General features: G+C 44.1%; 2 protein-coding genes across 11 annotated transcripts in view; one reads left to right on the top strand and one right to left on the bottom strand.

The window, feature by feature from the left end:
* The window catches only part of nhsl1b (NHS-like 1b), a 122,432-nt gene extending 106,844 nt beyond the window's left edge, over window positions 1-15,588 (top strand). For 4 of the 9 annotated variants that reach the window (XM_037751245.1, XM_037751248.1, XM_037751251.1 and 1 more), the window contains exons 5-9: window positions 2,906-3,037; window positions 4,842-8,117; window positions 9,132-9,264; window positions 12,034-12,072; window positions 12,990-15,588. In XM_037751245.1, the coding sequence (XP_037607173.1) occupies window positions 2,906-3,037; window positions 4,842-8,117; window positions 9,132-9,264; window positions 12,034-12,072; window positions 12,990-13,710 (4,301 nt within the window). In that variant the 3' untranslated portion in view covers window positions 13,711-15,588. The remainder of the gene's footprint in view (window positions 1-2,905; window positions 3,038-4,841; window positions 8,118-9,131; window positions 9,265-12,033; window positions 12,073-12,989) is intronic. The other 5 variants (XM_037751249.1, XM_037751254.1, XM_037751246.1 and 2 more) reach the window with 4 other exon arrangements.
* A 2,064-nt stretch (window positions 15,589-17,652) lies between these two features.
* Window positions 17,653-22,851, bottom strand: hebp2 (heme binding protein 2). 2 transcript variants are annotated; one of them, XM_037751318.1, is made up of 5 exons: window positions 22,747-22,851; window positions 22,372-22,477; window positions 21,143-21,281; window positions 20,310-20,490; window positions 17,653-20,060 (listed from the first exon to the last, which is right to left on the bottom strand). In XM_037751318.1, the coding sequence occupies exons 2-5, from the start codon at window positions 22,447-22,449 to the stop codon at window positions 19,877-19,879; spliced, it is 582 nt and encodes a 193-aa protein (XP_037607246.1). In that variant the 5' UTR covers window positions 22,450-22,477; window positions 22,747-22,851; the 3' UTR covers window positions 17,653-19,876. The 2 variants fall into 2 exon arrangements, with proteins under 2 accessions (XP_037607246.1, XP_037607245.1); XM_037751317.1 differs by having other exon boundaries at window positions 22,372-22,454; window positions 22,747-22,819.
* Window positions 22,852-23,716: the final 865 nt, after the last annotated feature.

Here is a 23,716-nt window from a genome sequence, read left to right as displayed (position 1 = left end):
ACAGACTGCAATGTAAATGTATCCGTGTAAATATGCCACATTCAGAGCTAGTGACGTTAAGTAACGGTAGTGACATTTGTCCCGTGTTTTTTAGTGACGTTTGTGACGTGTTTTGCGTACTTATGTTACGCTGTTACAGTACATATTTTACTTAGTTTACGTACTTATTTTAAGCACAACCATGACCGTTTTCCTAAACCTAACTAAGTGGTTTTGTTGCCTAAACCTAACTGCAGACGCTACCGTTGTTTTGTTGCGTGGTATACATATGGCACGTGAAAAGCAGTGTACAAATGACACATGAAAAGCCTGAAATGCGTCCTCATGACATGCAGAATGTCGTTGTAATGACAACTATTTATACGCCTTCTGGTGAGACAAATTCAAATTCTGACATGGTGGTGGCGCTAGATGAAAAGCCAGCTAGCGTGGCAAATAAAAAATGCCTTTCCATAATTTAAAAACTGCCATATTAACATGTCATATCTTGTGATTTTATTGGTCTTCTCATCTAATTCTCAGTAAGAGAGCAAACAAGCAAAATGTCAGACCGTTCCTTTAATCAACCCTCTGTGGCTGAGTGGATATAGACTAATCAATTACTGCATCCAGTCGGCCACAGAGGAAAGAAACTGTATGTGTCAGTCATGGATGTCTGCCTCTCTTCCTGTACCTCCTCCTCTTCCATCGTGCTTCTTTGCAGACTGACCTTCACCTTTCCTTGATGCGTGTGCGAGCGAGCGTTTGTGTGTGAAAATCGTTTGACAGCTCATCCAAGGGTCAAGGCTTTTCACTAGCTTTATGTCAGATCACAGGGCGTTTGACAGATGAACACAGCAAAACGTGTCGATGCAATCCCCCTGTTAGCATGTCACATTTTTTTCAGTGCCACACACGTAGATCTAGATATAGTAACGTCTCATTCTGCCAGTTCTGATGATTAATATATTACACTGATGTTTTACTTATAAGACATAAACTCCCATCAGCTAGATATTTTTTATGAGGTATAACAGATGAGCACACAGAGTCAACATCTGAATTTTGCAGTTGTCAAGGCCAATATAACGGCGATCCCAGCGTCCTTCAGACACTAATGAGTGCTTAATGTGGTCCCACTCCACACAAATCACTGCTGACTTCATCTCCTGTCGCTTTACATTACTGAGAAAGAGAGAGGAAACGCACACACATGCAGACACAGAGAGAGATCAGGGACTTTTCTGTCACTTTGAGGGGAAATGTGATAGACACTATCTGCCCTCATATCAATCTCTATTTCCCTAAAGCCTGCCGGCTGTCACCAGCTAGCAACTTAGCAGAAAGAACAGCAGTTCCTAGAAGATATTACTCTTCCTTCCCGGAAGCTGGGCAGAGAGTGAGAAGGATATTTAGAAGAATGAATGACTGTGTGCATGCTTCACTTCATATCTGTCCTGTGCATGTGTGTTTTTGTGATAAGAGCATGCACTCATATCTTACATGTGTGTTTACGCCTCAGTCCCTTATAATCAGGGTTGGAAAATTAACACAAACCATCAGCCAAAAGTGTCTTTGCCAGCCAACATTTGATCAGCCAGTGCTTCAGATATTTTCTGTTTTACTGATTAAGCTTGGCTAGTAATGGCTGGTAAAGTCTGACAGTTTTGATGCACTTTGGCTGATGGATGAAACAGTTAAAGGGTCTGGGTCACTTTCCTCCAGTGGTATAATGCAATACAGATACTTTTGGTTGTATTTGCCTCTGAGATTTCTGCCTCAACCCCAATAAATGGAGGTGAATGGAATTTATTTGTGGAGCTCACAGCATTGTGACAACAGCTACATGAAAGCATCAACAGCAACGCATATTATTTCTAGAAACATGCCCACACAGACCTCACTGTCAACAGTTTTTAGTAGAGCCAGTATTAGCTTTTCAACTGTAAAATGTCACAATTAAAAAAAGAAAAATAGAAGAGATCCACATCATGATTGTTACTAGGGGTGTAAATCACAAGTTTCATCACGATACAATATGATATGGATTCTTTGGACAACAGTAAGATATTTGCTGATATCATAAAGTCTGCCACGATACAATTTCGATTTGATTCAAGTCAGGAACCTGCGATCGATATGAGACGATATCATATGCCCATTTAACACAATCAGCTATATTTATATCACTAAAAGCAACTAAAATATGATTTGACAATTTTATTACTGGGCTCTGGAAATGGAAATGATGACACAGATATGCCATGGAAGTTGACGTATCTTAAAGATGTATCGATGCTTCTCTTGCATCGATGATATTAGATTGTTGATCATTGAATCTATGTACTGTTACACCCCTAATTGTTATATGTGTTTAGGTTAGTATGTAATATTACTATCGGCCGATTTATCGTTTTAAACTCTCCGATATCGATATCGGCCTCAAAAATCCAGTATCTGTTGGGCTCTAGTTTTCAGTGGAACTACGTTAAGTCCCTATGAATTTGTTCACAGTTTGTTCTGTGGATTATTCAGAATAACAGAGACTGTCTTTCTGTCAAGTGATGTTCCTGTCAAATTTTTTAAAATGTCGTATTTCAATACTGTGAGCATCACAAACACGTTTCTGTTCGCCTACATTGTATTGGGATGGACCCAGAAAATGATAAAGACAGATATCTCAAACCCTGGGCATATAAATCAAAGCTATCTGAATGGCTAGATACCACTGGAGGGCGGTGAGAAAATGCTTTAATAATTTGGTTGAACTGACCCTTTAGGTTTCCTACCCTGTTGATGTTGCATGTTCAACTTGGAAACCAAAAAAAAAACCTGCTGCATGTTGTTAAGTTTGTTCCTTCCAACTAACTGTCTGCTGTTTGCCGTGTGTGTCCGCCTGCCTTGCTCTCGCCCTCCCGGCTACCAGGGGCAGTGTTTGACCGACAGGCGAGCGTCCGGCGCTCCCTCATTAACACTGACACCGTGTCCCGCCGGCCCAAGAAGGTCAAACGCAGAAAGACTATATCAGGGCTGCCTGACAACTTCAACCATGAGCTAGGTATGGATCTCTGTGGGGCAATACGTTGCCCTCTACTGTCCACAGACCTGTACCAACACTCTGGACCAGCAGCCCTCCTTCTTGCACTAATTCCTATAACCAATTACTCCCAATTAATGCTTTTATCCAATAACTGTATACATTAAGTGAATGAACTCACCCCACCAGTGTTGTTCTGAATAAGTCATATTAAGAGGGAGAAAATAACACATGCAAGTCCACAGTGTTGGATCAAGGCCCTGCAGATGTTCAGTCTTTCCCTGTTTCAGTTCTTCAAGTGTCCTCATTTGCTCTCCTCCACCCTGTTTAACTACATCCACAGCCAGGAACCAGTTATGAAATCATTTTCAGTAGTTTTGTGGTATTCATTTTGCCCCTTTTCCTCCTCTAGAAACTTTTGCAATCTCATTTTTAGACTTTGCCTGTTGGAAAATCATGTCACATAGGAGAAGTTAAGTGCAGGGTTTGCCATTCTGAAATACGTATTGTGCCATAATCTTTCAGCTTAACTTTCTGCAGTCCCTTTTCTGTGAATTGTGTGTGTTAATTGTGTGTCTGTGCCTTAATCCTGGGGCCATATTGATAATCTTAGCATGTGTGTCTTACTTACTTACCAACATGTGCTGATTACGAGACATGGGCCTCTGATCATGGCCACCTAAAAGGCTCCACAACCTTCGTCATTTTCAGGTCATATGATCCTCCAAACAGATGATGGCTAAATAACAAATATGAAGTTTATGGGGGCCCCTACCGAGCTGAGCTGGGTGTTAAGCGAGCACTAAGCTTACTAAGCTGACACTGTGCTGTGCTGACGCACCGCATGGCTGATGTTTATTTACACGTCCCTGCGCTGTAGGACGACAGCAGTGTTTAAGGAGAATGTCATTTCTCTGTGCGATAAGATCCCCAGGGCTGATAGGGAAGGAGCTTTAAAGTCTGGTTAGTGACCAGCTGACGACAGCCTCTGAATGTCATGATTACTGGGCCGGGGTAATTGTCCCAGCGCTTCATCCCTCCCTCTCCTTCGCACAAGAGCTGCCTGCGAAATAGACCTGCAGCTTAATCTATCGCAGCAGCAACAGCAGCCAAGCTGTCACTCCAGCTTTTAGCAAAGGAGGGAGAGTGTATGTGTGGTTTAGAGGGAGAGCGAGAGAGAGAGAAGAAGAAAGGACGCAAGAGTGTGTGTATGTTTTTGGGATACGAGCATCAACAGGAGAGGCACCACAGATGGGAGACACACTAGACATCATCTCTCGTTTTACAACTCATTCTTCAGATTGTTTGTTTACAAGCCGGTATGTTCGGTGTGTGTGTGTGCGTGTCTTTGTGATATCTGCATTTCTGTTTGTCCTTGTCTCTATGTTTATCTGCATATTCTGTCCTGTACGACAGTGCATGACCATGTCAACACTGTGTGTGTTCGTGTCCATGTATGTTTTTGTTGGCTGCCTCATACCTTTGTCAGCTGCCTGTCCTGGACCACAGGGTATTATTCGTTTCTATCTATCGGACTGAGCCAGAGCCAGAATAGGAGGGGAAGCATAGCATGGAGTCTCTCTGTCTCTCTTCATACCCTTTCCTTCTTAATGAAGAAGACCAGAAGTTAGTAATGCATGAGAGGGCTACAGTTAAATCAAATTAATTAGCTTCCATGTGACCGCAGTTTATCTAACAGCCCAGCCAGAAGAGCACAAGGCACTGTTGCTGGAGAAGTTATAGAGAGGGAAGAGAAGGGTTGTGGTGCAAGAAGAGTAAACAAGGTATTTTGATCAATCACATGTTTTCTTTCTTCCTTTGACAGCAGCAAAAGCACACGGCGGAGAGCTCCGGCCGCATTCCATGTTCATCCCGGGACAGTACTCCACCTTGGGCAGAGTTGGGAGCGTCAACTCAACGCTCCGACGTTCAGACACCAGAGACTCCGGCTGCCAGACAGAAGAAATAAAGGTTGTACCCCCGTCCATGAGGAGAATCCGGGCTCAGAGAGGACAGGGAATCGCTGCTCAAATGGCCGGCATTTCCGCTTCCTCCTCGACAGGAAGTATATCCATTTCGAGCAACGACAGCTCTGGGATCTTGATGCTGCCGCAGTTTAATAGAGATCCTTCCCGTTTTCACAGTCTGCCCCGACAGGGAGCCAGGGTGTCCCTCAGTGCGGACCCCCTCTGTAGCAGCACCCCTATCAGGTCAGAGGAGCAAACCACACCTCAGAGGCAGATTGGAAAGCTTCAGGTCGACAATACAGTGGTGCACATGAGGAACGCCCCAAGGACAGGCACCCTGCCTAGGCCCAAGTCTCAGGAGTTTAGGGGGACGCAGGCCAGTGATTGGGGTGGTGGACCAGCATGTGTGGTGTCCCCACATGCTGCCTATTCCACCTCAGTCATCCCCAACGCCACCCTGTCTAGCTCCTCTGAGGTCATTACCCTCAACACCTCCCCCGCCTCAGCTTACCCCACAGCTCGACCGCTCAGTCTGGCTTCCTCCACCAACGCCGACCGCATGATCCCCAGTCTAACAGCCTTCACCCACAGCTCCACCTGCCCCGCCTTGGCCACCTCTACCCCCACTCATACACCACAGGATGGCGGCCTGGTAGTCGCAAAACCTGCTAGCGAGTCAGGGCACTCGGACAGCAGTATACACAGCCACAGCACCCTGGCCCCCACGCCGCCATCCTGTCTGCCAGAAGAGCAGTGGATCTACGACACGCCAGAAAACGTGGTGGTTCCACACCGTACTCTGACCTCCAGCTGCTCCACTCCTATAAACCAGCTGTATAGCAGTCTGGACCTCTCCTCCAGGACCACCACCGACTCCAGCTCCCTCTATTCCCAAGACAACGATGGATACTACACCTCCATGCACCTGGACTCGGGCCTGCGCTCTCGCAGCCAGGGCAGTGGGCACATTGCAACACCTGGACGGGGCACCAGGCACAGCATGTACGAGTGCCGCGAGATGGCCAATCAGGAAGACTCTGCGAGCTTGTACAGTGACCGCTCGCTGTCCCGCAGCATCTCCCTCCGCAAGTCCAAGAAGCCTCCGCTGCCCCCGGCTCGTACAGACTCTCTTAGACGCAAGACTTCTGCGAAAAAGCCCCTCGGAGGCGTCAGCGCCATCGGTGGCGCTAAGGAGCCAAACGCAGCCATGCTCAATGAGACTCTGATTGCCAGCTTGCAGCAGAGCTTACAGATGGGGCTGAGAGGAGGGAAAGGAAAAGGGGCTTCACCATCTTCACCCTCTCACAGCCCGAGCAGCGACTACGATGACCCTTGGGTGCTACGGCCACGCAGTCAGAGCAGCATCAGCGCAGGTAGCTCTGCAGCGTCACTAGGAGCTAACGCCAACTGCGGCGGTGTGTCTAACGTGTACTCGCTATGCCACGTAACGCCCGCTCACAGTGACACCAGCAGCTTGCGCTCGGACTACGCTGATTCCTGGGGCTACTACATGGACTACCCTCGTAACCATGGAGACCAGAGGGCACAGACCCCTCCGGCCCACGCCACAGATAACATGTCGACTGGGGCTCATCCGGGAGAATTACAGAACGGAGGTGAGATTCTCAACAACAGCGAGGCCCCTGGAGCTCCAGGCCAGGAGAGAGGGGTGGCAGTGAAGCCCAAAATGTCCACCTCCTCACCGGACAGGGTGCACAGGTTGACCTCCCCATCTAGCGGCTACTCCAGCCAGTCCAACACCCCTACAGCTGGAACCCCAGTGCCCTCGTTCGTCAGGTCCATGTCTCCTTCAGGCAGCCGGCCCAAACCCAAAGTGCCCGAGAGAAAGTCCTCTCTCCTCTCCTCTGTATCCATGTCCTCCTCTTCCACCTCCCTTTCCTCCAACACCTCGGACTCTCTTAAAAGCTCCGGACCTCCTCCGCCACCACCTCCACCCTTGGCCTTCACCTCCTCCTCAGCTCCCACCACCAATCTCAGCCCACCTCCACCCTTCCCTCCCCCTCAACCGCCATGCTCCAATGCAGGCACTCCTCCTCCACCAGCTCCCCTGATACCAACCACTCCACAGGGTCCAACTCTGATCCCACCCCCTGCTTGCTCCACCTCCCCAGAATTCCCTCCTCCTCCATCCCCTGAAATGCTAATCCACCCCAGTTCATCCTTCAATGGGAGCTTCAGTCCTCCCCTTCCACCTCCCCCTCCCGTCCCCTCCTTGGGGCCCCCTCCACCTCCTCCACTGCCTGCTTTTGTCCCACCGTCGTCCTCCCCATCTTTTGTGAAGGCGGTGAAAGATGCTCCTAAAGCAGCTCTTTCCGACAGCCCTCTCAAGTCCCCTAAGCCCCTCATCACCCCGTTTGCGCTGCAGAGCATTCAACTCCGCTCCGTTAGACGGCCGGAGAAGGAGATTAACGGCGAATCAGACCACAGCAAAGCTCAGGAAACAGGGGTGGACCTCCTTCAGGGTCTAAAGCCCCAGACCCTGGACAAGTCTCCCTCCCTGGAGCATCCCACTGTGATACACCTGTCAAACGGCTCCCCAGAAGAAGATTCACGTAACTCCTCACCATCACCTGTGTCAAAGCTCTTGGAAGAGTTGTCCTTCGACAGCACAGATGACGCACCGGTCATGAATTGGAAAGTAGAGGATCAGATTTACTTAAACGGAAAAGAAAAAGTTGAAGGACGGGAATCAACGCCCAGTCCCCCACGGAGCTCCCAAAGCTCTCCTATCAAACAGAAGCCCCCAGTCGTCTCCAAGAAACCCAAATTCTCTTTTGTCCCACCATTTTACCCCCAACCAATAAATGAACAGCTTCCACCTCAGCATGAGGACATAACCAACCTGTCGCAAATAGAAGACCAAGTAGACGCGCCGCAAACAAAGAAAGAAGACAGTAAAAGTGAGCAACAGGAGGAAGAGGAAACTCCAGAGAGCTCCGAGCTTCTAGCAGAAAGCAGTGAAACATCAACAGTAGCCCAGGACGAGTCCTACGTTCTTGCTTCTGCCAGTTTTGACCATGGACTATATACCAATGGAGAGGCTCATGAAGAGGAAGAGGAGGATGGGACAAGTAGCACGACTGGATCCATCAGCTCCAAGGAGGACGACACTGGTGAGTCTGACTGAAATACATTTTTTATTTCTATCATGTTTTGTTATCATCAAATCAAAGTTGGTGAAGGGAGAACACTCATTTTAAATGAGTCGAAATCTTCATCTACTCATTAGTTAAGCTCATTACTATAATCCTGTATGGTTAGTAGTGCCTGCTGGCTGTGCGGCCAGCTCCTCAGGCAGCTGTGAAATTCATTTTTGCCCTCCAAAACTTCACAAGCTTTTAAAGATTTGAGAACTGCGAAAATAGCGCAGGAGAGACGGCTTATCACTGGGACAGCACTGCTGCAGCCTCCCGAATGCATCCTCTCTTCTACATTTCATATGCAGAGATCTCTTGTGGCTACTGTCCCTTCGTTTTTCCCGCATTGCTCTTTTCCCCTCCCCTCCCCTCCTCTCCCCTCCCTCCACACACCTCCACTGTCTATTTGACTTCTCTCCACCATCCGTCCTCCAAATCCAAATATCCTTTTTTGCCATTTCCTCTTCTTTACTGTTAATCTCTCCTCCTCAGTCTGTCCTACTCAGCCCCTCTCTCTCTCTCTTTCTATCCCTTCTTCTCTCTCTGAGCTAAGGGAGGGCTGGTAAGTGTCCAAGGGGGGATGCTTTTCGTGGTTGGAGGGAAGGGGGGGGGGGGAGGGGCTCCATCGTATCAGAGGGGAGGGGAACAGATCTGGTAAGGGGATGGAGGGGAGAGCGTAAAGTGAGACTGTCACTGCCCGCAGCAGCTCAGGCAGTCGGAGCGCAGACGTGAGCGCGGAGGTTGACAGTAGGAGGAGGAGGAGGAGGAGGAGGAGAAAAAGAGGCTGAACAAGAGGAGAAGAAAAGAGAGGACATACTAGAGACAGAAAGAGAATGTAAGGAGACAGTCCAGCACCTCCTCCGTACCACTTCAGATTTCATAGACAGCCAGGTTAATGCGACGGGATGCTGGATTCATGTGTGTTGTAGTGAGTCAACCTGAAGTGTGTGTGTTTACTCTCTTGTAACTGTGTGTGTTTCTCTGTCTCAGGTGAGGTGTTTTACTCCAGCACGGCTGAATCGTCTCCGGCCCCGTCAGCCAACGGGGCCCGCGACGAGAACATGGTGACCCCGACTCCCACGCGGCCCCGAACCACTGAGGACCTATTTGCCGCCATTCACAGGTACCATGATGCATTTACGCTTCTTGTCTCTTCTTCATCTACTCCAACTTCCGTGCTCCTGACCTGCTTCGACTCCTGATATATAATTGATTCCACTGAGCTAGTTTATTTCATCTCCAGTACTTTGTCTTTCTGTTTATTTTTCTCTCTACCTTCCCCCTCTTTCTCTGTCAGCATCCCTCTTTCTCACCCCCTCATAAACCACAATGTATCACCCTGAAATCCCCCTTCTCCTCCTCCTCCTCCTCCTCTTCCTCTTCCTCCTCCTCCTCTGCCCTCCACCTCTCAGTCATAACTTTACCCAGCGCTGTCCCATCTGCAAGCATACACATCTGTTAAATAGCTGCTGGTCTCTGGAGTCTCCCAGCCCGGAGCGGCTCTTTCTGTTCTGATTCAAGAAGCAAAAATGAGTCAGTAGTCACATGTTTATCAAGGCATCTGTGTTAGTGAAGTCACATTAGCGTTGCTCATTCTCAGCAGGAGAAAAAAAGGCGGTTGCTTCATCCATTATTTAAATACTCGACACCCTCGGGTCCTAATCTGGGTTAGAGGCCACCAGAGAGATTTGTCTTCTTTCTCCCTCTATCTCTTTCTCTGTTTCTCTTGTTTATCTCTCTTTCTTGCTCACGCTGATATATATTGCATACGTGCTCCCGTGCTTCAAAGGGGGGGGAGCACACACATAAATTTCTCATGCAGCGCGCCAGTTTGTGTTTCACGGTCACGTGCGGCGGCAGTCGGAGTTCTCTTGAGCATCACAGGATTTCATTTCACGGGATTTTATTTCTGCCGGCGACAGATTGTCGATGTATTTATGGCGCGCACGTCACGTGTGCAAGTGCGATTTATTGTGCAGTTTAATTGGACGTCGGGATTGTGTAAGCAGCATGTGTGAGTAAACCTCACAGAGGGATTGTGTTTGTTTGCCACTTGCTTTACTGCTCTCCTTCTCCTTTGCACCGCCTTCGTATAGGACATATAGAATCATTTCACAGATTTTTTTGATAAGTGGGACGTGATAACGGACTCCTGGCGGTGCTGTCAAAATGAGAGGAATCAACAGCTGCGAAGAAGAATGAGCTCACGTAATCACATGAACAAATTAAGAGTTTATTTGCAAAAAAAAGTGGGGCTCTTAACATCATATCTGTCATTAAATTAAAATCCATTTGAGAAAGTTAGATACATTGGAATGTAAGCCTTCAAATTGATATCAGGGCTGTCAATCAATTAAAATATTTAATCGCGATTAACCGCATGATTGTCCATAGTTAATCCTGATTAATCGCAAATTAGTTGCACATTTTTTATCTGTTCAACATGCACCTTAAAGGGAGATTTGTCAAGTATTTAATACTCTTATCAACATGGGAGTGGGCAAATATGCTTTCTTTACACAAATGTATGTATATATTTATTATTGGAAATCAATTAACAACACAGAAAAAATGACAAATATTGTCCAGAAACCCTCACAGGTACTGCATTTAGCATAAAACATATGCTCAAATCATAACATGGCAAACTCAAACAGGCAACAACAGCTGTCAGTGTGTCAGTGTGCTGACTTGACTATGACTTGCCCCAAACTGCATGTGATTATCATAAAGTGGGCATGTCTGTAAAGGGGAGACTCGTGGGTACCCATAGATCCCATTTCCATTCACATATCTTGAGGTCAGAGGTAAAGGGACCCCTTTGAAAATGGCCATGCGAGTTTGTCCTCGCCAAAATGTAGCGCAAGTTTGGAGCGTTATTTAGTCTCCTTCGCAACGAGCTAGTGTTACATGGTTGGTACCAATGGATTCCTTAGGATTTTTCTAGTTTCATATGATACCAGTATATTCACTCTAGCTTTAACACTGAGACCACTACGACCTACGAAAGATCCATTGCGTTAATGCATTAAAGAAATTAGTGGCGTTAACGAATTTGCGTTAACCCGTTATCAATAAATTTATATACTTTGTGTTTTTGATGGCATCTTTCTCGCCGTCTCCTTAACTCCTCCTCTGACACATTTCCTCTCCTCTTCTCACCTGTCCAATACCTTTGTTTCTTGTCATTTCACCTCCACATTCCCCATCTTCTCTCCATCTCTCTCTGGGAAAACAGAGAGTGATGAAAACCCTGAATGAAATGCCTTCACAGCTGCAGCATAAAACACAAGCTGTCCGGAGGGAGATCCTCCAAACCAAATGTAATGTACAGCCAAGGGAAAGAAATCGATCGAGCACTCCGAGCTGTGCCTTAAATTGCAGCCTTGTTTACCTCTATATAAGCGAGATTGGTATCACTGCCTCTCCGGGGGTGGCCGTATATATATATTTGTGAATTTAACAAACCGTGAGTTCAGTGTGAAGCCGTCCCGGTTGACTGAGTTCAGGTGTGTGAGTGTATGCACGTGTGAATGTGTGTGAGAAAAGTCTTACGTAATGCGGATGGGCTAATGTGGCGAGGGAGCTCACAGGGGGGACGCTAGACGCTACATGGAGGTTGAATTTAGGGCACAGACGCATATTTTGCATTCTCTCTAAAACAGAAAGCAGACTCTCGTTCTCCTTCTCACTTGACCTTCACAAGTATATTCTCCACATCTTATTTGTCCTTAATGGAAGAATTTCTTTCTGTAGATCTAATCTGAGGATTAAGGATTTTGTCTCACTGCTCCCTTTACTTTTAGCATCAAATCGCTCTCCCTTATCACAGAATCTGTACTGTTCATGCCTTTAATCATCTCTGTCTCCTCCTCTCTCCCTCCTTGTGCAGAGGGGGCATGCAGTGGGTGGGTGCATCCTTTCTAGAGAGGTGCGAAGTGGCAAGTAGCCCCTTCCCTTTTAATTAGCAAGCCTTGTTTCTGCCATGGCAGTGATGCTACCTTTTGGATTAGCAACAATAATCCCACAGTGCAGCCCCACTGGAACCCAGATTAATAAGGCTGTTCCCCTGCTAGCCCTAATACGCTGTATTCTGCCAGTCGCAGCTTTATTGCTATGCTTTGGTGCAGGAGTTATAGGCCGTGTAGGCTGAGTGGTGCAGTCAACCAATCTGATACCCCCCGTTGAGAGGAGGCTGGATCGTCCTTGTGTGATTAAAACTGCTTTGGGCACTTTTCCCAGTTTGTGTTTTTGATTAATTTCATTGTGCCGCGTCTGAGCTTTCCTGCAGAGTTGCAGCGTCTGCAGCTTTTCCTGTAAAAACTCATTGGATTTCTTTAACGAAAATGTATAACTCTTCTTCTTCTCAATGCCCTCCCTTTCTGTTTTGTTGAGCATCCACGCCACTCAATGCTCCCGATTGGTTTACTCCTTTAAGATTCGTGCTGTGACGCATGATTGCTGGGGGCAGTGGTGACATATGGCAAATTTGGGACAAAGATTGAGGCGTGTAGGCCAAGTATTAAGTGCAATCTTTTTTTTTTTATAGCTACGATAACACAGAAACGTTCACAAGCCTGGGTTGAGCAGTCTACCAAAGGCTGCTTCCTGCTCTGTTACATGAAATCCCATATGCTGCAGCCTAATTTCAATTTAAATAATTGGATTTGATGATTGTTACCTGACAAAACTGCCCCCAACTCTTGCATTTCTTCTTGCTCAGTTCAACATTTAATTGCCATTAAATTATTCAACTTTTTAAAAATCCAATAACCCTGCTTACACTCACTCTCTCTGCAGAATGTCTACAAGCATATCACTAATCTGGTTATCCACATCTCACCATAGGTCGAAGCGCAAGGTCCTGGGTCGCAAGGAGTCTGAGGAGGACAAGTCCCGGACTGGGAGCCAACCACAGTCTCCACCCGCCACCCCAACCGGCGGGTCTCCAGTTACGGTGTCCCCAGGATTGGTGTCCCCAGGTATGGTGTCGCCAGGTACGGTGTCCTCCTTGCCCCGCCAGTCAGGCTCCATCCAGCGCAACCTCCGCAAGTCCTCCACCAGCAGCGACACCTTCAAGGCCCTTCTCCTGAAGAAAGGCAGCCGTACGGAGACCAGCTTCAGGATGTCGGCCACGGAGATGCTCCGCTCCACCGACCCTCGCTCCCAGAGACCGTACTCGGAGTCGGCGTTAGACTCCCCTGCTGGTTCACCCTCCTCGCTGTCATCGCCAAACAGCCCTTGCGGCTCCCCCAGCCGTGGCAAGAGGGCAACAGACGAGTGGAGCCGCTACGAGGCCCTGGCTCTGTCCTCGCCGACTTCGTCGTCCTATTCAATGAGCGGGTTTAAGTACGGGCGCTCACGCACGCCGCCCTCTGCTGCCAGCAGCAAGTACAACGCGCGCAACCGAATCCTCAGCAGTCCAATGACAGTAATCTGTGAGCGCGAGGGGGAGCTGGCTGAAAGCGAGTACGGAGACACTGCTGAAAGTCTGTCCGCACCCACGGCTCAGACCCTCCCTGTACTCAATAACTCCAACGGCACTTTTTCTGAAGAGGGCAGAAGTTAAAGAGCAAGGAGCGCCCCTTAAATACAGGGAGCTGAACTCACTCATCATAAACAGGTAGGGGGCAGGAAGAGGAGCCAATAGGAGGCCCTCTAGAGACACCTTCCTGAGCCCCACCCCCTCGGCGCTGCCTCTGAGGGAGTGGACATGTCGGGTCCTGATGTGAGGTCAGAGGTCGCCCCGTCATGGACCGGGGCTGAACTTAGTCTGAAGTGGAGAACTGGTTCTGCTGCAGCTTTTCATGATTCTCACTCTGTCCTTCGTTTGGTGACTCACCCTTTGTGTTAAAAGAATAGTGTTTCTTTTACGCCTGGTGTTCTTAGTTTGTTTTCCATTTGTTTTGCTGTTTTTTTAACTTCATTTTGTCCTTAGTTTTTTTTTTGAAGGACAAGGTTAAGATGGTAAACTAAGGTGAATTGAAGGAGTTGAAAAGTCACAAGTTGTAACTTTGCTGCTGTGGTGCAACGTAGCCGGGCAGTTGGATAGAGAGAGTGGGATGTAGATGTCTTCTCAGCTTCTGCTTCTGTTGGCTCTGGAAAGTGTTTGAGAGCACCACGGTTTGCAAGTGTTGGCTTCAAAACAGCCCATAATATTGTGGAAAGAACCCCGAGGACGTGGTACAACAAAGAGCTCCACGGTACAACTTCAGCTACGGTTCTCGCCAGGTTTTGCTTTCTGCTCTTAGGTCAGAGGTTTAGTTTGCAGAGCTGGTATGTTCAGTGGTTCGTAGGAAGTGTTGAGAGGGCTCAGTGCTGTCACCTAGTGACGGCCAGGAAGTAAACAACTGTCGAGTGTAAAAAGACTCAACCAAAACAGCAAATTTACTCTATAAAAAAAGGTGCATAAATCCTCTATTAATTGAATTTTAGTTTGTAGATTTTGCACTGTGCATAGGTCTTTTTCTTTGTGACTATGTTTTCAAAGATTGTTTTAATAAACAAGTGATGTCATGATGTGTTTGGGAGTTAAGTATGAATCTATAAATGTAAAGAAATGACATTAGAAAAAAAAGCTTATTTTACTGTCCAGGTCTTTTAGTGGTTACCAAAGAGCTGAAAAATTAATCTGTTAATCTGGAAGTGAACACAATCTGAGAGTGCGACCGCTTGTCTGACACAATGCGTACGGTCCAGTCGTCGCTACGTTTTGCCGAGACCTACTAGAAGCTTTTTAGGGCTTAAATGATTTCTATAATGACGTTGACCTTTCTGCTAAGCTTATCCTTTTTGCAGTTTTATATGATTGTGTATGTAAATACATAGAGAAAGGAGTTTTAAGTAACATTTTTGACTTATTTTCAAAGACTGTACATTGTTAGAGCCCTGTGTTTGCTGGAAGGGAGTGGTTTCCTTTTTTGTAGATTATTTATTTTCACATAGCGGGGCTGCAAACGGTGTCGCGATCAGAGTCACGGGGGAGCGTTAGGAGGGCCACATTTACTACGCTGATCCCACCACGCCATTTCTTTCTTTTTAAAAAAGGTGCTTCAACGTAAAACAAAAAATGCAATAATGTCAATATTTATGCTAAAGCCTTGTACTGCCCTTAATCCTGAGTCATGCAAAGCCCATGCTGGTGCTCCCAGCTGAGTAAATGTGGTCTCTTTAGAAGTCATAAACTGAGGTGACAGGCGTGAGACTTAATAACCTCCTGACAGCCATAGCACCCTGTGGCTTAATCACCTGTGACCAAAGTGTGTCTCCCAGCTCCCGCCCGGCCATGATTGAGCACTTGCTGGGGCCCGGGCTTGTTGTCTCGCGACAGGAAAAACGTCTCAATCGCAGAGAGAGCTTGTGAAAAGACGGGAAGACAGAAGAAGTAGTTGGGAGTGGAGCTGCTTGTGTATGTCTGTGTAATAAAAAAAACAAGGTGATATTTAAAGAGCGGGTTTCTGTGTCATTTCTCTGTGTGATTCACGGTCATCTGTCGGCCTCGGCACCTCAAATCACAGCCTCATTAGCGCCGTCGCCATGGCACCCACACTCGTCCGTCATCTGGAAAGCTCCAGACGTTCACCCCTCCTCCTCCCCAGCGGGGTCATCAGTTATGTCTCCTTCTGAACATCCTATTAGGGGACACACTGAATCACAGCCCATAATAGACCTTTCCACTGACTGCAGAGCGACTGTACAGTTTGTGTGGACCCTGACTGAAACCTCTCAACATTCCCCCGCAGGACCTCGCTGCCTTTTCAACGCCTCGGCATGTCGAGTGTTTCGTTCCCAAGGTCACAGAAACACTGACAGCAGTCACCTGCTCTCTGACGCCGCGTCCATCTGGCTGTCAGACAGGAATCAATACCAACTCCTCCCAGCCATAATCACACTATTGACACCTCAATGATTCCCCCTCCTCTTATATTCAAGACCCTCTGTGTAATATGAAGTGACAAATGAGCAGTGATGTAATGTAACTAAGTACATTTACTCAAGGACTGTACTTAAGTACAATTTTGAGGATTTCCATTTTCAGCTACTTACTTCTACTCCACCACATCTCAGAGGGAAATATTGTACTTTTTACTGCACTACATATATCTGACAGCTTTAGTTACTTAACAGATTTATGTTTAGTATTAATAATCTGAATCACCTAATCCATTATGATATATTATTACACGGCTTTGTTGAATACTCGATTCTGATTGGTCAATCAAAAAGGTCTGTTATTTCTTTATAGCAGACCGTTGCTATGTATAACAGACCGTTGTCATGGGCGCAGTTTTGATGTCGGGTTTTATTTCACAACAATGACCGGCTCGCTGTACATTATCTCTTACTTATTGTAGATTAAGCTGCCCAGCAGTTAAGTATTTAAACTTTGCCACACCATAACCAGCTGTATTATTAATGTGATGTATACAGTAATGCATCAATAATTATATTCCAATAATATAATTTATATTATTCTGACATGGGCCATTCTGCATAATAAGTACTTTTACGTTTAATACTTTAATTTTGATTCTAATACTTTTGTACTTCTACTTAAGTAAGATTTTTAATGCAGGACTTTTTACTTGTAGCAGAGTATTTCTACACTGTGGTATTACTACTTTTACTCAAGTAAAGGTTCTGAGTACTACAAATGTGACAGTATTGACTTGAACACAGTGGAGAGTCCAGGAGTAGAAGAGATATTATTCAGTCATTGTTAGTTTCAGCCCTGATCTTCATTTATAATTAAACAAATAAATATGCAATTAGGTCAGCCTAATTTGCACTATGGGATGTGGGGGAAAGAAACTGGAACCTTAAGAAAGATCAAAGAAAAATACTTAATAAACACATGGCTTGTAAAAGCTGCAACAAAAATATTGTACCAGTCACCAGACTCATTCTCTGTCACCAGAAAATGAGTTTTGTCATGGAAGTATTTTACATATCTCCTGACTCAGGTCTCCACCAGGCTGGAGGGGGAAGATAAAATTAAAATACACGACTGGTGTTTGGAATAAAACAGCGCGCCGCCCTCATTATACATTTTCCTCTCCGCAGCAATGTTTCACCTCACTGAGCACGGCCAATGAGATCGATCTGACTGGTGAACAACAGGCCAAGTGTGTATGTGTGTGTGTGTGTTGAGAGGATAAAAAAAGATGTTGTTTCTGCTGAGCGTCTGAACATGATATTGGGAACAATTCTGCCACAAATAAAAAGATTGACTCAGCAGGCGTGACTCTTGACGGCGAGAGGAGAAGGTGAGAGAGGATGAAGGGCGAAGTGAACTCCGGCGAGGATTTCACCCGGCTGATAAAAGGTCACGATGATCAGCGTGTGGAGGACGGCCTGAACTGTATCCACTACAGATCAGATAAACAACTCACACTGAGGCTTTCGGCGCTTTGTAATTCAATATACATTGAAAAATCACATCACGAAATAGGGACGACTAAAACATTATTATACAGTGAAGCTGGAGGTAATGAATAATCAGAATACTCAATCATTTGAGGCATATTTATTATTGATGACATCATAAATTTTACATTCTTAAACATCATTTAGAGGGAAGTAATATCCCCCATGATTCATACATCAGTGCAGTGCTTCTTTCATCATTCCTTCATACTATAAGTACTATGTAGTATCCCTTCTTCAGGATTAAAAACACACAATCTCTAGTACATCATGAGCTCTAAATATAATGATTAATATGATTTAATGCAGTGGTTCCCAACCTTTTTCCTTAAGGGGCCCTTTTTCAATCATTCAGTAAACTGACGGCCCCTGACTAAGTGACATATTATGGATATTTCACATTATATTCAATGCAAAACAATAACAGTACAGAACAACAGATAATTAACCCAAATAGTGAACACAATAACTGCAGGAAGTTTGCGTCAAACGAGTGATTTAGGTGAATTTGAGCAGATTATTTCCTGTGAATATTGCATCACAGATGAGTTTTCCTTTTATTTTTAAGAACTTTTAATGCAATTCTCTGTCTGTAATATGTATTTTTTTTATTTTTAACAAATCAGACATACTTAATAGGCTTCTATTTTTTTGACAAATTCAGTGTTTTCTTCTCCCTGACACTTGGCCATGGTTCTATTAGCTCTTCGGTTGTTTTAACTGCATACTTTTCTAATTCTTAAATTCATATCTTAAATAATAATCCAAACTTTAAACATATTAAATTAATAGAAATGAATGAAATGCTGAGATATATGACAAAAAAATGGTTTTACATCCCATAAACCCATGGACCCCCGGTTGGGAACCAGTTAACTGAATGTATAAAACTCAGATTTAAAAGGCTTTATGTTTATGTTAGCTTATAAGTGTCATTCTTTGTTAAACAACGCAGGCAGGTAACTGCACACTCATTAATTCATCAGGGGGATGATTTTATTTCTGTTGCTGAGACTTGAGTGATGCAGGTATGACTGGTCCAGATTTACAATGACTCAGTCGCTCATCACAACAAGTGTGATGGCGGTGACAGTAAGTGAGGTCTGAGATCAGATTAACTGAGATTCACCAACATTTTGGCAGGCAGGCAGCCAGAGTCACCTTCACAGCAGGAACACCGACTGACAGGAGATAGAAACCTGCTGTCACAGTTTGCAGGTGACCTACAAAGTTAAAGGATAGGTTCACATTTTTTTCAAGTTTATCTTAACACAACACTAGCGTGCCCATTTGCACAATGAAAGTGTTATTGGTCGCTGCAATCACTCCTCCTCGCCAAACTGGCTGCAAAGAGAGAGATCCCTTCCTGAGGTGATTCCAATGTTGCACAGTCTTAACTCTGTGTAAAAATGAAGTCATGCATATCAAGTAGATTTTTATATTTAAAAAAAAAAACAATTATACAAAAGTACTTCTTTGTGTTTTCACAAACACTGTTTCCTGTAATTTGGAAGATGCTTAACTACACTAACTGACTGTCAAAGCCTCATATTGATTTTGGCTCAACTGAGAGAGTGTATTTGTACACAGATAGAGGACTATGGATTTTGTCCCCCATCATCAAACAATCTCTTAGCAGCCAGTACGGACAGGAGGAACCACAACAGTGAACAATTACTGCTTTAAGACAGACTTGAAAACGTGAACCTCTGCTTTATTTCTTCATCCTGCACACAGTCTTCTTATATTAATGTTTAGGTGAAAACTAATTTAGAAGTACCACAATATTATTTATTTTTTTTTTACTTTTAAGAATAACCGAATGAAAAGAAATTAGTAAATTAGTGTATTTTCAACAAGTGATTCATTAAAAAAAACAAAAAAAAAACAGGCACTTGGTGGTTTTTGTCATGAAATACATCCTGACTACTTGGCTCCACCTGCTGGAGATATTGTCCCACTGTATCCAGTTTTTGCTTGAGGTTTATTTGTTTATGATGACCTCTTAGAGCACTTGTAATCATGTGTTTGGTCTCTTTGTCAAGACTTTCAGTGAGTCTATAATTCAGTAACCTTTATTCAAAGGAAATAAAGCAACAGACAGCCATGGAAAAATGTATATAAAATGTTGGTCCTCACGACTCGTCAGTATGACCTTTAAAACTTCCATTTTGTTCACCAGACTTCTATAATAGCAATGATTTTGTTTCCCTTTTTGACATTTATAAGTGCTGTGCTGAGTGTTAATTTATGAAATAGGACTATTTGACAGTTGTAGTGGGCAGAGTGTTGCGCGACCTTTAGTCTTCCTACTCCTTCTCCTTCTTGAGGACCCAGACCTCGTTCCTGCGGTTGGTGAGTTTGAAGGGACTGTCATACCCGGCTGCGTAGTACGGCTTTTCCAGGTATTGGACTTCGTCCCTCTGCAGGCTCTCCATAAGTTTCAGTAGCTCTTCGCGCTTCAGTTTCTCATTGGAGAAACCACCGTATGTCCTGGAAGAAGGAACAAGAGAAGGATCTAAGATTAAATTCTGCATATCTGGGATTGTAAATCTTCATCTAGCAATTCTCTTGTAACTACTTGTTTTTTGTTATGGTGTGTGCAATAAGTTGGACATATTTGGGGGAAAAAAACAAATTTAAAAGACTTGCAGGGTTCATTTTTGAGACTTTCACACACAATATCACCTTGAATTAGCAATTAAATGTATAATCAGTTGGTGCCAACTGGTTGTACTCTACCTGACATAAGCTGTGAACTCCTTCCTGTGCTCCACAAACACGTCCGGGGTGCTCGGCTCCGGTGGATTGTCCTGATGCTCCTCTGGGATGTAGAAGGACACAGTGAACTGAGATTCACATGCGGGGCCGGCTCCGGGGTCCACGCGGCACGACACGGGAGCCGTCATCTCCACTTTCACCTCTGAGGAAACAAGGAAAGAAATACTAAAATTTTAAACAACACATTTTCGAAAAAAAGAAAAAAAGTTGGTGATGGGTCTGTCGTGTAATCACACAGATATTACATTTGCTGAACAAACCCTCAGTTGCCAGCTGGTGGATCAAAGATACCAGAACAGATGGTGGACATATCTCCACAATGCGTGGCAGATGATGATGATAGAAGATTAAACAGCCGGTTTACACATCACACTTTCCTTACACTGCAGGCCTCAGTAGTCAACAGAACAAACAATATATTCTCATAAATAATGCCGGTGTAAACTGCTGAGTAAGACAAAGGCAGCGGTGCGGTTACAAACTGCTGAGCAAGAACTAAAGTGCACTTTTTCATCGACTCTTGCATTTATTCATCGACTCTCTTGTCTTCACGCCAAAGTTATCCATAACTTCATTCTGCAACATTCGAACATTATTCACCTGAGTGATTGTGTTTCATGGCTTCACTTCACGTTTGTTTTGCAACACCACAAAATAAAAGCCTCAAAACATGTCAACACAGAAGTCTCGACAAAATAAAGTTACATCAGACTGTACCTGTTGTTGTTGTTTTTTTGCTTTTCACCATACATAGTGCCATGTGGCATGTTAGGAACAAAACGGATGAAACTCACTGTTCTGATTGTTGCCTTGAATGTAGCTGAAGAGCCTGCGGAAGCCAGTCTTCATGGCTTCATCCCACTGCATCCCACTCACAGAGGTGCTGATCCATTTAGTGGCATCGTAGGTGCGGGTCTCATAGTCTTGTCCCACCTAAACACGCACACACTCATTTAATGAATAAAATGTCAGAAACTAAAAATGCCCGTGCTACATCATATTCTATGAGCTGATCAGGAATTCTGGCTGTGTTGCCACTGCAATCTTCTTTACTAACATCACAAATGTTCATGGCTGTTACCAAAAATGATGACTCCACAGTATTTAGATAAGTCACATATTTGAATAGTTCTTACAACAAATGGTGATACCATAGTGTTTACATGTGTTACATATTTTTGTTAGGCTCAAATTGTTTTACTGTTTGTTTACTGTTTTACCGTAAAGCACTCTCAATTGCATTAACCTGTATGAAACATGATTGTTACTTAGACCACAGGTGTTGACCTCATAATATTAAAGGTTTTATTGACAATTTTTTTATGTAAACAAATATAAAAAAAAAACAAACAAACATCTACAGAGACTTCAGAAAGGTGCTGAATAAATGTATTTATTTTATTTAAAGGTCCCATATCATGCCCGATTTCAGGTTCATACTTGTATATTGTGTTTATACTAGAACATGTTTACATTCTGTAATATTAAAAAAAAACTTTATTTTCCTCATACTGTCTGCCTGAATATACCTGTATTCACCCTCTGTCTGAAACGCTCCGTTTTAGTGCATTTCAAAAGAATTGCAACGGAATTGCATTGCTAGGCAACAGTTTGGATCCATGTTTACTTCCTGTCAACTGATGACATTCACATACAACTGCAACAGGAAAGAAACTAGGACACATTTAGAATGTTTACGTTTAAAACCGTGTAATGGTCTAAATAAATTGTATATTTGTGACATCACAAATAGACAGAAATCCTAACGGCTTGTTTCAAACGTACAATTTCTGAATACGGGCTGTGTGTATTTCTCCGTATATTGAGCATTTTGATAGTTTAACAGTATTTATATATCACTAAAACCTGCTTTATAATATAAAAGACATGAAAATCTCACTTTTTACAATATGGGACCTTTAACACTCACATCTCTTGTCACATTGTGACAAACAGAACAATCAACATCAGGCCAAAGGTTTACTGTCTTTTTATTTTACAAGGCAATCTAGGAAACATTTACCTCTTTCTTGTTGGGTGCTGTGTATTTAGGACTCTGTAGTCCACTGGAGAACAGAACTTGTCCCACAGCTTTCAGCATGATTCCTGTAAAAGATGGTCGAAACTGTCTGTGTAAAGAAAAATATCCACAAAAGACAGATGTTTTTCAACCACTGCAACACATAATAGGCTCTGTACACACTGGTATATAACCTGTTACATCAGTCACATGACTAGTTATGTATTCACGCATCTTATCTTATAAAAACATCTCTGGAAAATACATATTCAGTTAATAATTCATATTCTTCTAACTTAACACTTCTGTTAGAACAACGTTATCCCCTTGTTAGTTGTAAAAATGATTGAATATAGACAGAAAGAAAGACATAATTACCTGTATTGTCTGAGCGTTTGGTAACTGCTGTCAGGGTGCGGAGCGCATTTGTTTTCATATCAGCACTTCCGGTTACAAAAATCCTGAAATCTGATTGGCTGAGCGAGTGTAACTTCAAAATAAGAGCCTCGATTTTAATGTCAACACCACTGATCTGACATATAAATATAAAGGAGGCAGAAAAAAGTTCAACTCTGGGCACCATTCAAATTTAATTTGGGTGTTTGAGTTCCCCAACATTCATGCTACAAAATGGTGCAAGAAATGCATCATTTTATTTTCTGTTTTCCGTCTGAATTAAAGGTCCCATGTTGTAAAAAGTAAGATTTTCATGTCTTTTTTTTTGTCAGTGCTTTATAAATACTGTGAAAGTATCGAAGCGCTCAATATACAAAGAAGTACACACAGCCCGTATTCAGAAATTGTGCGTTTGAAACAAGCTGTTAAGATTTCTGTCCATTTGTGATGTCACAAATATACAATATTTAGACCATTACACGGTTTTAAAATGTGTGTCCCCGTTTATTCCTGGTTGCAGTGTGTGTTAATGACATCAGCTGACAGGAGGTAAACATGGACCCAAACTGTTGAAAGGCAACACAATTCTGTTGCAATTTAGTTACAATTCCGTTGAAATGCACTAAAATGTAGCATTTCAGACTGGGGGGTAAATACAGGTATATTCAAGCAGACATTATGAGGAAAATAAAGGTTTTTGTTAACATTACAGCATGTAAACATGTTTTAGTAGAAACACAAAATACAAGTATGAACCTGAAAATGAGCATAATATGGGACCTTTAAATATTCAGACATAATTGCATTCATATGCATATATCTGGTTATATAGAGCATCTTTGGTGCATAAGATAAGATAACATAAGATGAACCTTTATTAATCCCCGAAGGGAAATTCAGGTGTCAAAGCAACAACATCAGCAAACAGAGTGAAACACAGGAGAGGTAAAGG

Source organism: Sebastes umbrosus, chromosome 18 (assembly GCF_015220745.1).
Source record: "Sebastes umbrosus isolate fSebUmb1 chromosome 18, fSebUmb1.pri, whole genome shotgun sequence".
Taxonomy (NCBI): domain Eukaryota; kingdom Metazoa; phylum Chordata; class Actinopteri; order Perciformes; family Sebastidae; genus Sebastes; species Sebastes umbrosus.
Note: the sequence above shows the minus strand (reverse complement) of the source record. Positions and strands in the feature narration are given on the sequence as shown.

Coding starts and splice junctions, on each gene's coding strand:
- hebp2 (XM_037751317.1), bottom strand. CDS start 22,804: ATGAAAACAAATGCGCTCCGCACCCTGACAGCAGTTACCAAACGCTCA. Junction 20,491..21,142: donor TCAAGGCAACAATCAGAACA/GTGAGTTTCATC, acceptor TTGTTTCCTCAG/AGGTGAAAGTGGAGATGACG. Junction 20,061..20,309: donor GAGTTCACAGCTTATGTCAG/GTAGAGTACAAC, acceptor TCCTTCTTCCAG/GACATACGGTGGTTTCTCCA.